Genomic DNA, 16,208 nt, shown 5'->3' on the forward strand with positions numbered 1-16,208 from the left:
TATCAACAACAGCAAAAATGTCTTCATTAGCACATCAGTTGTTCTTCCTATTTGTGTGAGCTTGCATGACCTCACAGTCTCACTCACAAACACACGAGTGGTGAGACAAGTTTTATTTCAGGTAAGACCAGCACCATTTGATCTCCAGGAGCAGGGGGGTCTCCACAATTCTTAGCAACAGCCACAAATCTGCAGCAGAAGCAGCAGCAAGAATGTTAAGGACAGCTTTTGGAGTAGCCATGGCCAACTTGCATCTCAGAGTATTTCTGGCCTTTTTTTTTTTTTCAGGAAAAAACCCCCAAGTGTCTCCCAGGGTCACTACCATATGTCAGGCAAACCAGCAGAGCAGTCTAATCCAGCAGTGTGTTTTTCTTGTTTTACTGAAGGTAAAATGAAAGGTTTATAACCCACTGCTACAACTGCAGAACAACAGCTGTTCATCAGGTCTGCTTACAGGTAACTCATCTTGTATCTCCAAAGGGCTCTGCTTCCATTCCCCTTCTAGGAAGCCAACATTCAGGAGCAGCTTTTCCTACGTACACAGAACATTGTTTCTGTTCATTCTCCCCCTCTCCAATTCAAATGCTGTTCTCCATTTTTGCATTTCATTTCAGTTTTCGCTTCCCCCACTCTTGGGCAGCATAATTAGATTACACAAACTACCTAAACCTCAGTCAGGGTGTTGTGTCACTGGCCCTTAGGCTAGGGTGAGGAATCGGTTTTTTGGCTGGCCGCCTGCAACTGCATCAACAGGTGGTTATCGGGATCAATTGCCGCGTTTGCCTTCGAAACATGCCCTGCAGTTTCCCTGTCAGAGAAAACACATTCTTCTCCACCATTTATTTGCCCTGAAGTTAACAGATACACCAACATGCGCCAGCAGAGGATCCTGCCTGCCTTTGAAAGCAGGAATGGGAGCAAGCGATTAAAGCACCTGGGATCCACTTTCCCAGGGTTTAGTCTCAATTGCTATTATTTCACTACATAACCTGTGTGCACTTCGACATCCTTCCCCACAGCTATAGCTACAACACCACCTGCCTCCTTCACAGGAGCAAGGGGTTGCTTTGCTAAATAGCTGCACGGCAACCGACACTTCTGGCAAGGAAGCAGCACGTAGAAACGCATCCTTACGTCGGTGGAATGGTAATTGTGAGCAGCTCAAGCAGCCGCGGGCGGACCAACAGGATCACTTTTGTTTAGCAAACAGTTAGGCTCATTCACCGGAGATCAAGCAGACCTACATTGTAATTTGGCAACAAGCTTTAGAAGCGAGCTGGAAAGACGGATGAGCCACCATCCACGTGCCCCAGACAGAGCTGGTACAAAGCGATGCTGCTCTCCCTCTCCCCCCAGCTCCCTCCCGGGTGGCAGCAGTCCATGTCCTTATTGACTCCATTTCCTTATTAATTTCCTTATTGATCTGCTCACTAGGCAGATATGATATTTTGATCTCCCATACTTCTGACGGCGCTGCCGCTGGATTGCAAAGCCTCCTGAGTAGCTCGTGTTTTCTGTAATCTGGGCAGTGTGGATCCACGCAGGCTCACCCGGAGAGCAGACACCCACTGAGGGGTACCTGGGGGAAACCGGGGAAGCTCGCTGTGTTAGCACCTGAGCTGCTCCTCTGCTTACTCCCTGATGAGGAAATTCACGGAGTGACTGGGGCTTCAGATTTTTCAGCTGGTCTTCCATTTTCAGATCAGGACAGTGGCCAAAAATACCCTGAACCATCAAACTCTAGGTCAGGATGTTACAGCTACTACTTTTTTTCTGTATAATTGTAGAGTAATTGGTCTACAATCAGAGCAGTGACTGCACAGCTGGAGTCTGTGAGGATGGGTAAACAGTTTGGACATGAAATACGTTCTTATCTGCGATACCTGCCTAGGGTCTTCCACTATATCCACAATCATGTTGCCTGTCCCTCATCCATCACCTTCTCCACCGCTTCAACGCAGCCACCATGTGTAGGCACCTAGCAGAGGCTGCAAGGCCTACACACAACCCCAGGCATTTCAGAAGGGGTATGTCTGAGGGGAAAACACAGAACATAATTCTCAACAGCAAAACACACTACATTTTCTACTTACACTGGTTTATTGCTTATTATACAGGTCCCAAATAATTTGCCTGTGACAGGGGTGGGAAGAAGGAGTAAAAATAAAGAAAGCATAAGTGCAGAGATGAGGTGGTGGCACCAAGTAATGCAGCTTCCCAATGATGGAGCCATCAGGAGACTCCCAACTCCTGGTCTGCACCACCGGGTCTGATAGTGAATGCACAAACTGGGGACAGAGGCTCGCTTTTCAAAAGTGTCAACTAATCCTGTAATTACTGAAACAAGTGGATCTTTAGCATCAGTACCACAGAGACACCAAGCACCTAGAGAAGAGCATGGTTAGTTCTGTGTGGCTCCAAGCCCCGACAAAGCTCTGGATGCTCTATAAACAATACCACCAGCACAAACCATGCTATCTAATAAAGTTGAGGAAGTGTTTGCTGTCAGTTCTCAAAACAGACTCTTTCATAATTGAAATACTGCAGAGCAGAAGACAACATTATAATAAATGGGTGCTGCTAAGTTTGAGAAGAGCAAAGTATTTTGTCAGCAAATCCCATTTACACAAGCAGAGGCAACGTCAGTAGGAGCAGTTATGTTACACTGTGTACTAGCACATTCACTGCAGGGCTTGGATATTTTTCTTAGTCCTTTTTAACTTGCAGTGGGCTTTACTAGTAAGTTGGAGGAAGTTCAGAGACTAGCTATAGGAACAACTGAAGGACTGCAAAAACTCAAATAATGCTGAAAACACTAGCAGCTACATCAGTGGGTTGTATCAAGCAGCAGGTTAAGGGAGGAGTTGATTACTCTATGGAAAACAGACTTTTGGTAATGGGATCTTCAATGTGGCCAGGGTGTAAACAAATCCAGTGACTGTAAGCTGACAAACAAATCAGACTAAAAATACAGGAGGACATTTTCAATAGCCAAGGTAATTAACCTTCAGCACAATTTATTGATGGTTGTGCTGGATTTTCCATTCCTGGAAACATTAAAAAATAGGATGGAGGTTTTTCTAAATCACTTCCTAAATGCCCAACATGGTAAAACAGAACAGGATGCTGCTCAAAAAAGCTAAAAATCACCTTCACCCAGGTTCAGTCCCTCCTCAATAACAATGAACTCCTGTCCTCCCAGATTAACCTGGGTGGGTTAGGAGCCCTTGGAGGGCCATCGGTATAAGCCTGTCAGCTGGCCAGAAAGCAAAACATAAATGTAATTTCTGGAGTTTCCTGTCACACCATGTGTCAGGAAAGAACATTTTTTTGCACCTCCTGATGTGTCCTGTGGAGCTGAGCTCTGCCCTTGCTGTCCATCAGAGCCACTTTTCACCTTGTCTGTCCTTCCCACATACGCTTTTATTCCTGAAGACATTATCCGCACCCTCCATGTTTGCTCACCCTTTTCCCTGCACTCATTCCCCTGAGGAGCTTGTCCCTTCTCCCACGCCCCCAGGACCAGAGGGGAGAGGTTTTGGGAAGCGGGGTGACCTGCTTGCTGCACCGAGCACTGCCTGGGCAGCCGGGAGCAGCTGAGCTGCACGAACAGCACCGGCAGAAGCGGCGAGCGGAGGGATGCACCCCATCGGCGCGTGGTTGGGAAGGTCCTTCAGAGATACCACGGGAAATGTCCCATATTACAGCACAACCCCGGGCCCAGATTTACCAGGCATCCACAGGCAAGGCAATTCACCCTCCTGCTCCAGCTTCCCCCTGTACAGAACCACAGTAATGATATTTACTCCGTTACTGCACAGAAGCATTTTCAGATCAATTAGTTTAGTGTTCATGCAAAGCTCTGTGGACAGAAGCCTCAATACAAGTAGTAAGTACTATTATTATTACCGCACTTCAGATGGCTACAGCACTGGCATTTTCCAGGCACGCACCATTAACAATTTACTAAGATAAATGGCCCAGGAACCTGAAAATGCATTTATGACAACTACCTCCTGCTTACCAGCATACATTCAGCTGTGTAAAATGACACCTCATTGCTCAACGTGTAGCTATGGTAACATTTCTATCTCATACACTGAAGTGTATGCACGCACGCACGCACACACACACATATACACACGTGGAGCTGGAGGAATGCCAGGCTAGCTCATTTAATGACACGCAAACACCAAGCCAGGGAACCTTCCCAACCTCCAGAAGTCAAGCTGCCCTGGGAGCCGAGGGTGAGGAGCAGGCAACTCGCCCCATCCCCAGCGGGGAAGGGCTGGGCTGACAGCAGGCTGCACCGTGCAGCCCAAGCCCCTCCAGGCCATCAAGGGACTTACTTGAGAGCAGTTTTGTAGTGGTAGATCGCCTCAACGTTACGGCCCTGGTCTTTCAGAAAATTGGCGTAGTTGTAGTGCACCTTGGCATTGTGGGGCAGGGTCTTCACTCCTGAGCTGCAAAGAGGAACAGAAGCAGGATGGTGTTAGCAGCCAGCTTAACCCACCTTCCCCAAAGTCCACCTTCTTCTCGCGGTCCCTTTTTTCTGAAAATTTTGCTCGGATTTTGAGCGCCTTATCCTGCACGCTCATGCCAACACAACTCATGTTACAACCCCAAGCTTGCCCCGTGCCACTGGAATTCCACAAGCCCCTGGAGGACATAAATATGTGGTAGCAATTCAACTCGTCCTGGCCCCTGTCACCACAGGCACCTCTAGCACCAACACTGCAACACTCCCTGTGGACAGATGATGCCGTATTTCAAAATTTGTATTATTAAATTGAAATACCCTAAAAAGGCTAATATTTAGAGGGAAAGCATGCAGTACTCTCTATAATATAGCCATAACAGACTCCCTGCTTAAACTTGAGTGCCATGAAGCGCCTTATGAAAATCTTGATTTAAATTGGTCAGCTGCAGGCACCAGAAGGAAGGTATCTTTTCCATACGCATCAGCCACTAGAGGGGATGCATATCATACTCTGAGTACCAAGCCAGCATGTATGCACTGCTTAGTGCTGAGCAGAGTATGGCCAGGAGGTGAGGGCTAATGGGACGCTCGCCCTTAGCTGGCAAGTTGCGTGCTCTGATGATATAATACATGACTGAGGACATGTGGCTGCACAGCCACCCCATCCCTCCCCTTCATCTCCCCTGCCACGTGTAGATTGGACTCAACATTTGGAATTAACAATGAGGGCACAAAGACAAAAGGAAAAAAGCAAGCAAGCATATGCTTATTTACTTAATTGAGAGAACAGAAAGCAAGGTACACCTTGCACAGCTAGAGGAAATACTGTTTCAAGGTTAAAGAGAGAAAGAAATCACAGGAGCACGTATGCCATGGAAACATTTCCCCTGCAAGAATCCAGAGAAGTCAGTACTTTGTTTAATGGGGGAATCCTTTCCAAAACATAAATAGGGGCTCTCTGAGGTAATGGGAAATAAGGATGGATGAATCTGTTCATGTAAAAGCAGTCAAAGCGCTGTTTCTTGCTCACAGGCAGATTCCTGCCAGCTGCTTTCTTTTCTCCCCCCATTACCTCTCCTACCTCATGTAAGAAAAACAAGGTTTAGGAAACTCCCAAGTCTTGTTGCTTTGCCTTGTCTGTCTCTTCTGTTTAACTTTGGTGGGCATGGAAGTTAATCATAATGAGATGGGGTCGCACACAGCCCCCAGAGTGGCATGCACAGCCTCTCCCGTGGGGGGAATGCACCCACGGCTGCAGAAACCCTTTTTCAGGGATTTCATTGTAAAATGGTGCTGGAGAATTGTAGTGGCAAATATGAGGTCTTTTTGGTTATCTGCAGCCAGTGGTATCAAGCATCGCTAATGCCTACTTGTGAAAGCTTCCAAAGCTTCGCCCACGGCTGCCTTACAGAGTTCAGCACAACACAGCCATGGTTTGCCTACTGAAATTAAAAATACACCTTGCATTTGGCTTCCTAATTATCAGGTATTTCCAAATTACTTACTGGGAGCACTATAGGAATAAGACATTTTGTGACTAATCGCTGAATTAAATCAGTTAATTGATGCTATTCTTAAGAGAATGATTTTCTATATTAGTTTTCACAAAGATATACTGCACCAGCAGCAAGTAATGTGTGACTGCTATGGCTGTGTTAATTTCCATTGGCCTTGGGAGCTATTAACTACACACTTACAACCTCTGGGCATTACTGGCATATTAATTCTTATACAGAGAGGGTTTCATTACATCAGTGCCAGCGTTACAGGGACAGACACGGACAGACACTCAAAACTGCTGCTCGCTCAGAGCTACGCGCAATGAGTTGCTGGCTCTGCTACAGCCCCTGCTGAAACACAGCGAACTGAGTTAACGGTGAGGAGTACATTACATATGCACAAGTACTTCAGTTTTAACGAGATACCATTTTAACAGTAAGATGCATATGTTTAAATGTTTTAATTCTGGACTGTTTCCCTTTAAATAGAATTTATTATTAATCCTGCTGGTCCCATTTATTAAAATGCCATTAATAAGGCTTCTTTCACCTGTGTGCTTCTGCTGGAGGTGGGGGCGACTTAGGAAAGGCAGAGATCGGTTTGGATTCTTACGACACCGCTTGCACTCCCTGACCTATTTATTCGCCTCGCAGGGGCGGGAAGGGGGGTGTTTCATTCTGTAAACGCACGTAGCAATGACTGAGGCTGCCTGGAGTCTCTGCGCTGTGGGAGGTAGTAGCAGACCCAGCGCTGGATGTAGAGGGGATTTTTTAGGAGAGTTTAGGCAAACACTCCTGCTAATTGATTCTTGACCAGCCAAGAACACTGTTTGCTCATTGACAGAGGAAACAATAATGTCCATAATGAAAGCCAAGCAGGAAAGGGTGGAGTATAAATAACAAAGCAGAACACAATGTTTTTTCCATTTCTGCTTCCCACAAGCCCCCAGTCTCTCACAATTTCAATCTAATTTTCCAACGTGCTTTTCCAAACTCTCCTATTTCCCTTCTTCCCCAGCCCAGCACACACGTGCCCTTCTGAAAATCTATAGCACCGATCTGGCTCCAGCCAGAAACAAGCCCACTGAGATTGGACGTCACTTCTCTGGAGGATTTCCTTCCCTTTTGACTTCTATGACAGCAGCAAGAAACATAAATGGAAAATAAACAATAGGTAAACCCTTTTGCGTAACACTTCCTCTCCATGGAAAGGCAAAAGCCGTAAATCATAGAAACAAAATACCATTGGTATTTTCCAACCTCAAATACCGGCATTACCTAAATCCCTCTTCAGTTAGGAAAAGTCTCATGTGGTCCCCTCTGCTGTTTTCCTAAGAGCATATTTTTCTCTGCAAAGTGACTGGGTGCAGGGCAGAAGCGCCACTGATATTCTGTGATTTCTGTATGAAAAGTGCTCAGTTTACAAGGAAATGAGGCCACTCCTGCCTCAGCAGGAGCCCTGAGAGCCCCATGGGGTCTCCTCTGCTTTGGGAATCATTATCATCAATAAAGGTTCTCCATAGCAAATTATTCTCTAATAACACAAACAACTGCTTTCCTTGGCCTCTTACCCTTGTATTGATTTCACCAGATATCATTGTTGAGCCATATTAAACTGTTCTATAGAAGTTGCACACAATGCAATAGGACTTGCTCTCCTCAGCTGAGCTGGCTTTCAGAATTAACAAAATAACACAGCAGTAAATGCCACCTTTGGGGCTGGGTTGGTTTTTGCAAATTACTGAAGTCAGCAGACCTGGCTTGGGAGGGAAAACTGCTGACTAAGAAAGTGCCACTTTTATGCAGTTTCTTTGCTGGTTGCGACTGCGTTTCCAGGCTCTGTCACAAATGTGGGCAGGGCATGCAGATGCTTTCCAGGAGCAACAGGAGACGTGGCAGCGTGACAAACCTTGGAAAGTTCGGTACAGCGGATGCAGAGGTTAGTCCACAGCCCTCACCTCTCTCTCCCTGGTTTCAGACATTAACACTGACACGGTTGATGACTGTGGAGCCTGACCTCCTGGCCTGTGCGTTTGCTCTATAGGGTAGTTCTTTAAATATTTAATAAATAAGCCCTCTCTGCCCACCTGCCAATACAGTAAGGCAAACTGCTTGGGGCTTTTAGAGATCTGTTGGAATAATATGCCTCACTTTTTCAGATTTCTATATATTTGGCCACTTCTTATACTTGTGGTTCATTGGCTTCTCATTTAGTTCTCGCACGTATGTTAGTACACCTATGGGTCAAATTCATCATTTCCTCAGACAGTAGCATCCTGCCCTGCCACTGCTCCTTTCAGCCAGGACCCAGCAGGATTTCTACAGCCATAAAACTTGGCCCCTGGGCTGGAAACTGAGTCAGGATGTCTCAGAAATGGTAACAGTGGTGCCACGCCACGCAATGTCAAAGTGGGGTAAGCCTTGAAAATGGGACAAAATGGAGTACAAGCACAAAACTGACAACACGCTGGGTATATAAATGTCTCCTGGACCAGCGTAGAGAAAGCGTGTATAACAGAACATGTCTCAGCCAAGGGAACTGACACATATCGACCCTGAAGAAACACATCCTAGCAAATGGAGGAATGGAAAGGAGAGGTGAAGCAAAAAAAAAATAAAGGAGGGAAAAAGCAGTAATTAATTAAAGCAGCAACTGGAAAAATAAGAATGAAGAACTAGGAATGGGTGTAAAGATTCTCTCAGCACATACCTCTTTAAAAAAAAAAAAAAAAAATTCAACACACACACAGAGGCTCCCAAGTAGGTTGATTTATGGCTCCTTTCCCACATCTATAGATTTGTTCTGTTTCCTTATTATTTTCCCTCATACTTCTTTAGTCTTGCTTATCTCCTCCTCCCACTCTGTCCTTTCTAATTTATTGCCATTGCACATGCCTCCATCCACCCCTCCTTCCTCTCCTCATCAGCCTATATATAGCCTCCTCCTTCTGCCCCAAAGATGAGATCTCCCCGTCCTGGGATGACATCCTCTTCTTGCTATACTATTCTTCTTTTGCATTTCCTTCCCATCAAGAAGAAGAGTCCTACCATTATTACAGACTCACAAGAGATGTATAACACCTATCAAAGATGATCTTAAAAGGACAACAAAAAGGCCAGTGACAGCATAGTAAAAAAAGCTATGAGAAATGAAAAACGTCCTTTAAAAAGTGACCATCACAGCTACAGAAGGAAAAAGGAAGAGACTATAAACCTCAGTAAGTTAAACATAAACCATAATTAGGCAGACCAAAAGAGATTTAAGGAAAAACTCACTAAAGCCATCAAAGCTAATAATGGAATACATCAGATACAGGAAACCTGACAAAGATCCCCTAAGGCAAATAGATGATGGAGGTCTAAAAGTAGTGCTTGAAGAAGAAAAGGCCACGACAGAAAAGCTAAATGGATTATCTGCACCAGTGCTCATTACAGGGGAACTGAAGGAGGTTTAAACATGGGAGCCTTCCCTCACAGGGGCAAGTCCGAAGCACTGTCTCAAACTGAAGTGGCAGTAAAAGAAGCTTTAAAAAAAAATCAACACCAGGAACAGTTGTAAATCCACTGGGCCTGGTAGTATGCATCCAAAGGAAATCAAACATGAAGTTGCTATTAGCTGCGGTATGTAGCCTATCATTTAAATGAGGCTGGCACTGGAGAAATGGGAGGTGATGAACTTGATGTCACTTGGCTCCGGGGGAGGGATCCGGGGGGCAACACACCAGCAAGTCTGCTTTCCACTCCAGGTAACGTGGGGAAAACCATAATAAAGACTAGTTTTAGCAAACAGCTGGATAACTACAATCCAACAAAGAAGAATTAGCCTTGTATTTTGCAGAAAGAAGTTGGTAGGGCAGATCTGCTGTTCTTTGATAGACTCAACAGGCACGTGGTACTGAAACTATGGAAAGCTTTTATGAAAATCCATATATAACCCAGTCAGCCAGAATCACATACATCAAATGTTGTGCACTTAAATGTTCAAAAAGGCTTTTGATAAAATTCATCACTAAAGACTTCCAATATCTTAAAGACACCATGGAGTAAGAGGGAAGGTCCTCTCCTGAATCAATACTTAGTTGAAAGACAGCAAGCAAAGAGCACCGAGTATGCGAAGAGTTTTTACAATTGGAGAAAATTGCAAGCAGTGTTCCCAAGAGGCATGCAGTGGTATCTGAACTGCTTCATATGTTCACAAAGGATCTTGAAAAGGGAGCAAACAGGGAGGCGACACGTTTGCTGATGACACCAATGTGAATCACACCGCAGGAATTAAAGCTAACGACAGATTGTTGCAGAAGGATCTTGTGGTATTGAAGGCTGGACAAGAAGATGATAGATGATATGCAATTCCGGGAGAGCACAAGTATCAGAGAGGGTGTACACACACACACACTCTAAATTTGCATAAATCTGCACACAGATTGATGTCTATAAATCAGACACTTCCACTCACAATAGGTATCTTAGAGTTCACGTGGACTGTGAAAATATCACCCAGTGCTTGGGAAAGGTCACAAAAGGCAAGTGGAAGATCAGGAATTAGAAGAGAACAAAAACCAGAAAGCAGTTTTACATTACTGTGCTGCACATATCTCTTGAAAGGTGATTCTGGTCTCCTTCTCAAAAGGATGAATTAGAGTTTGAAGGCATCCAGTGAAGACTGACAAGGAGAATCAGAAACGCAGAACAGCTTCCATATGAGGAAACTTCAAAACCAGCAGACTACAGTGTGAAAAGGAGACAGCCTTGGGTGAGGGTATGGGGGTAAAGGCATGGAAGGAAGAGGACAAGTGATGAGCTAATGGTTACTCATTCAGCACACCAGAACTAGGGGACACCGAACAAGATGATCGGGCAGAAGGCTCACAGCATACAGAGGGGAAATCTTAGTGTGCACACTGTGTAATTTAACAACAGAGTCCAGCGCACAGGATGCTGTAGAAGCCAAAACTATAAATAGATTTGAAAGAGTCAGAGACATTAATGGAAGAACAGTCCATCAGTGGCTGTTAAAAGCAAAAAAAGCAAATAACTCCTGACTCAGGAAGTCTTTAAATTGCAGATTACTGCAAGCTGGGAAAGGACTGGAGAGAAGGATCACTGTTGCTGGCCCTGTTCTTACATTGCTTTTCCAGGCATCTGCTGTTGATTGCCCTCAGGGGCAGGCCACGATATGAGGTGACCCAGCAGGAGCACACCTACATTCTTGCCTTCTGCTCAAAAGCCCAGGGCAGATCTCTCCCCTGGAACTGTCCCCAGAAGACCCGAGCTGAAGAATGAGCCTGCTCAACCCAAGCCACTCAGCCCTGCATGCTGCTCTGGGCAACACCAAATCCCTGGCTTGAGGCAAGGTGAATTAGCTCCAGCTCAGTGCTGCACTGAAGCAGTGGCATGGTTTCTGAATTTAAGCTGGCTTGTAGATGGTCACCCTGACTTGAACAGAAGCAAGGATGGATAGAAGTCCATTTGCATCCAACTTAGCAGAGATAACCTTATCCTTCTCTTCTGCAAGAGACCCCTTGGCACCCCATATCATCCTAAGAGTGCTCCTTAGAAGGAGGAGATGTCCTCTTGTCATCCACTCCAGTTCGACCTCATCGTTCTTAAACACAAGTGACCACAACTGTATGCAACGCAACACCAGACGATGCCTGCAACTCAGCACGTGGAATTGCTATCTTCCCACCCCTGTTTCAACAAGAGAGTCATCCAGCTTGGAAAGGCATCCCGCTTTCCTCCGAGTGGCCACCGTTAGCCAGAAGGGTTTTGACTGGAGGTGTGCTTCATGGGGATCGCTGCGCGAGCCCAGACCGGTCACCATGGCTGCTATTGTTTGAACAGCAAACAGCATTTCAGAGAGACAGGCAATGAATCACATTAGAGAAAAAAAAACCCTATTCCAGATTTTTTTTTTTTTGAAAAAAAATCCCACTAACAGAGCTCCAGCCACGTCAATAGTGTTTCCTGAAGACCAAAGGGTACACATAAAAAATAATTTCATACTCTTTAGTGCTGCGTAAATTAAACTTTGCTCTGGCCAATAAGTTAGAAAATAAAACTAAGCAACCCATGTTGCAGATCACCTGTGTTTCTGCAATTACTTCACAATTAGACAACTGCTGAAAGCAGCTGGAGGCAAATGCAATACATTTGCTAGCAAAACACAAAATGGAACAGTCTGTTTCAGTGCAAAAAATTATATAAATGAGGTTGTAAAGAGAGCTGTTTGGCAAAGAGTAATCAAATAAAATGAAATATGGTACATTAAGTTTGGCACTTCATGGCTTTTCGTTTTTGTCATTAAGAACATCGCTAAAGAAAATTCAATATATGCAATAGTGTTACTATGGTGTTCTGGAGGGCTGCAACAAAATTTTGCTACGTCTCTAAAAAGGAAGGTGTTACATTATTGGTAAATCTACAGAACTGAAGTTATTTAAAAACAGCGTATCTTAAAAATGCAATTGCCAGAACCAAAGTTAGTGCATAAGCATATAAAGTGCTGACACCAGTTTTTGCACAGTTGCCAAAAAACAGAAAGTAGGTGTTATTTTGTAATAATCAAAATGTTAATCACAGCAATGCATCAATAGCAGGACTCCTGCTAAAGAAAACTATTCCATGTAACAAACTTACTTTAAATAATACAAAAATGCAAGTATTCTCCTGTGGTCACTCATACCTGAAAAGGGATTCTCGTGACAGCCAGATTTCGTTCTGTTTCACGGTCTTCCAAGAGAAGAGCAGCAGCAGTAAAGCAAAGAGGGTCAGAACAGTAATTCTCCACTTATTTAACCATGTAGACAGCTTTCTCAGACCATGGACAAAAAGGATGCAGTACCCCATACTGGAAAAAAAAAAAAAAAAAAAGGTACCAATAGTTACATTCCAATACTCTGGTTTATATGCAAGACCACTCAGTATTGCATTTATTACACAATTACAGGGTTTTGGGAACTAATTATATTTGCCAGGCTAACAAAGTCCAATTCAACAGCAGTTTTCCTCAAGTCACTACACAATTTCCAAATTAATCTAAATGATAGACCCGGATGCCAGAAATACAGTAGCGTACATAATACCACCCAGCATAATGGTAGCTCAGACCAGTCTGTGGAAGACAGCTGCTTTTCTGAACAGCAAGCTAAGAAAGCATCATGTAATAACAGTAATACTGAGCACTACTGGAGCAGCATGGAAGTGAAAAGCATTTTAACACAGGGAAGTTTCTCAACAACCCCAGCGGTGGCCGTTATTTAATTCTAGTTTAACAAACGGTGAAGCTGAGGCGGGAGAGCGAGTGCTGCAGCCGGTGCCGCAGCAGGAGTGGGTGGCAAACACCACGACAAGAGGCAGGAGTCCCTGCCTGGGTCTTGCACGGCTACACCCGGGCCAGCCCATCCCTCCGAGCGCTCGGACCACAGCAGCTGAGATGCACTAGCAGAGATTCCGCGCTGCCCTTCTTCACACAGCCTTCCCCAGCACCCAGCCTCCCGGCACTTTCACGGCTCTCCACACATAACTACTGAGGCATTTTCTGTGAAGCAAACTGCATTTCGAACTGAAGTCTTATTCCTGTATAACTTTAAATCAGTTCAGTAATTATTTACCTTAAGTGTTATGTTAATTCTTCCAGTGATACCTCTCTGAGTCGCAAATGGAGTGCTTTCCATTGCTTGCTTAGTATGCCACTAATTTTACTCGGCATTTTTAAAAAGGAATTTCAATTCCTGTTGCTCAAGGAATTTCATTAGCTTATCTTTAACTCAGATAGTTAAGTTAATTTAAGTTAAACTGCATTTAACTTAAATGCAGTTACTGAGCACCTGATCTAGTTTTAGACTTAAAAGCTACCTTAGTCCAGGCAACACCCACTGAAGAAAAAAGGGAGCAGAAGGATCTGCAATAACACTTGGGACCACCAGTGCATGGGGACAAAAAAATCAGCCGTCCCCAGACACTGGCACACCTTGAACCCCAGCTGAATCCCACATCTGAACACAGGCAGGCTGGAGACAGGCCGCTCATCACACCTGCCCGCGCTCCAGCCAGAGATCTACGGGCTTTCCTGGTCTGCACCCAGATGTCCGAGCAACTTCCCGGTGAGACCGCTACAAGGCAAGAAAAACAAAGAACACAATTCCCCTGTCAGAGGTGACCTTGCAAGCAAGCACACAATATGGTGAAAGTCAATCTGGAAATCAGAAAAAGCCCCATCTTCGAGGAGCTGTGAGTGTGCTTCTTGGTGATGCTTCTCTGCCCTCTTGGAGGGCTGGGCACATCCCTATTGCCTAAGAATAGAGAGGGACAATAATTTTTACTTTTACTGAGGAGAAAAAGTGCCTCTGTTGTACGTACTGACCAGCAGCAGGCAGTGGTGCTGTCGCCGACACAGTACAGGTGCCGTATAGGACACAGAGAGGCATAGAGGGCAAATTCACAGACATCATCAGATCTGGTGATCATTCAAAACTTCTTCATTGTTCTTTTAGAGTTCTTCCATTTTTCAGAAGTGGGTATCTATTCTTCACTTGACTATGCTTGCATTTTGCTGCAACACATTTCTTAAGGCACTTGCACTGTTTTTTTCCATGAATTCTTTTGCACACATATGTTTATTGCACCTACATTAACTGCAAGCAGACATTTAGAGCTACAAACCGAGATGCTGGTGCCAAACAATCCAGCCTTTATAGCTATTGAACCCTACTTCAAAACCTCTGAAAAGCTAATCTCAGTAATAAGCCCTCCCTTTACAATAAGAAGTCCCTCAAAAACCTGCAGATGGTTTTCACTCTGTTATTTTGCCTTTTAGCAATTTCATCTTTCCCTTGGAATTAATTATCTGACATAAACATTATTTAATTGCTTCAGCACAAGGCTGTTTTCAAAGGAATTTCCTTACACCTTCACGTTTTCAAGAACAGGCCTTTTCTAACAGAACTGTGAATGCATCCAGAAAACAAAAAAATGCAAACGTCAATGTCTTGGTATTTATGTCAAACCCTGCCCCAGCTGTTGGGAATTTCTGCCTTAGCAGCAGCGCTCAGTCTGCTCATCCAGTGCACAGCCAGCACTGCATTACAGCTGACACAGCCTCTGGAAAGGTGCTGCTCCCAGGGGTTATTCTCAAATATCTGCAGTGCATTGCCAGAATAGTTAAAGACCTACTGGGTACTACAGAGGAGTAAGGGTCCAGACTGCAGCTCCCATCCCAGCCACGCTGGCAGTGACACGGTGCGGGTACATAGCAGCACCCAGCTCCACGTGGCACTTTCCATCGGGGGCTCCCAAAGCACTTTGAAAGGGAGATCGGCTGCAATTTTCCTCTTACAAAGCAGGAACATGAATCATGGCAATGAAGTGATTTGCTGTGCTAACAGGCTGGCAAACAAGGCACCAAAGCTGCAGTCCAGGGCTCTACCTACAACACAGGGGAGTACGCAGTGGAAACCAAGGTATCTTGCTGAAAAGCCACAGGACTCCCCTGAGAGATAAACAGTTAAGTAGCTCAAAGGCTCCACATCCACACTCAGCAAGACTACAGGATTCAGCAGTAAGCACGAATACAGAGGGGAATAGATTCCCAAATGGCTGCTGGAAGGGGGTCACGTAGCTGACATACCAGAATCCCAAACCGCAAAGCTGCAAAGGCTAAGGTGAAAGGATTGATGCTAAGAAGGGCAGGGTTGAAGCATGATTTACACTTTAATAAGGTAAGAGATAACTGTGACATCATTAGGACTGAGTTGTAGCTGTGCCACAGTTACAGCCTAACTAGCCTACAGTCCACGTACCTGCACTATAAAGTACACAGGAACCCAGAAGACCAGAAAAGAAGGAAAGGGATCAGAAAGCATGAAGTGAGTACTTTTATTTTCAGAACCTGGTAAGTTTGGCTTAAAACTCCAGACTATTTCCTGCCACAGATCATCAAGGAAAGGCTAGGGAGGATGCGCTCACATTCTCTTGTCAGACACCTTCCAGTGCAGATGTCAGGTGGAGCTGCATATTTTTGCATGGCTTTTTTTATGCCAGGGTCATTTCAAGTCCATCCCTGGGCTGAGGGTGGATGTTACATTCCTGGTTGCGGGTCTTTTGCAAGCCAAGGGCTCCCAGAAGCACAGAAAGGACTCACGTGGCCTTTGCCACCAGGAAAGCATGCCTGTTTGTGATTTCATGCCACAAATTGTATTCAAAACAACAGCTCCCTGCAACATCCCCAA

At 45.0% G+C, this 16,208-nt stretch overlaps 1 protein-coding gene across 1 annotated transcript in view; it reads right to left on the reverse strand.

Annotated features, from left to right (window-relative positions):
- Positions 1 to 16,208, reverse strand: part of TMTC1 (transmembrane O-mannosyltransferase targeting cadherins 1) — a 148,029-nt gene that overhangs the window by 36,504 nt on the left and 95,317 nt on the right. The window contains exons 10-11 of the mRNA XM_042795478.1: positions 12,665 to 12,829; positions 4,350 to 4,463 (exon numbers count right to left, since the gene is read on the reverse strand). Coding sequence (XP_042651412.1) covers positions 4,350 to 4,463; positions 12,665 to 12,829 — 279 coding nt within the window. The remainder of the gene's footprint in view (positions 1 to 4,349; positions 4,464 to 12,664; positions 12,830 to 16,208) is intronic.

This window comes from Tyto alba, unplaced genomic scaffold (genome assembly GCF_018691265.1).
Source record: "Tyto alba isolate M040663 unplaced genomic scaffold, T.alba_DEE_v4.0 Super-Scaffold_21, whole genome shotgun sequence".
Classification (NCBI taxonomy): Eukaryota; Metazoa; Chordata; class Aves; order Strigiformes; family Tytonidae; genus Tyto; species Tyto alba.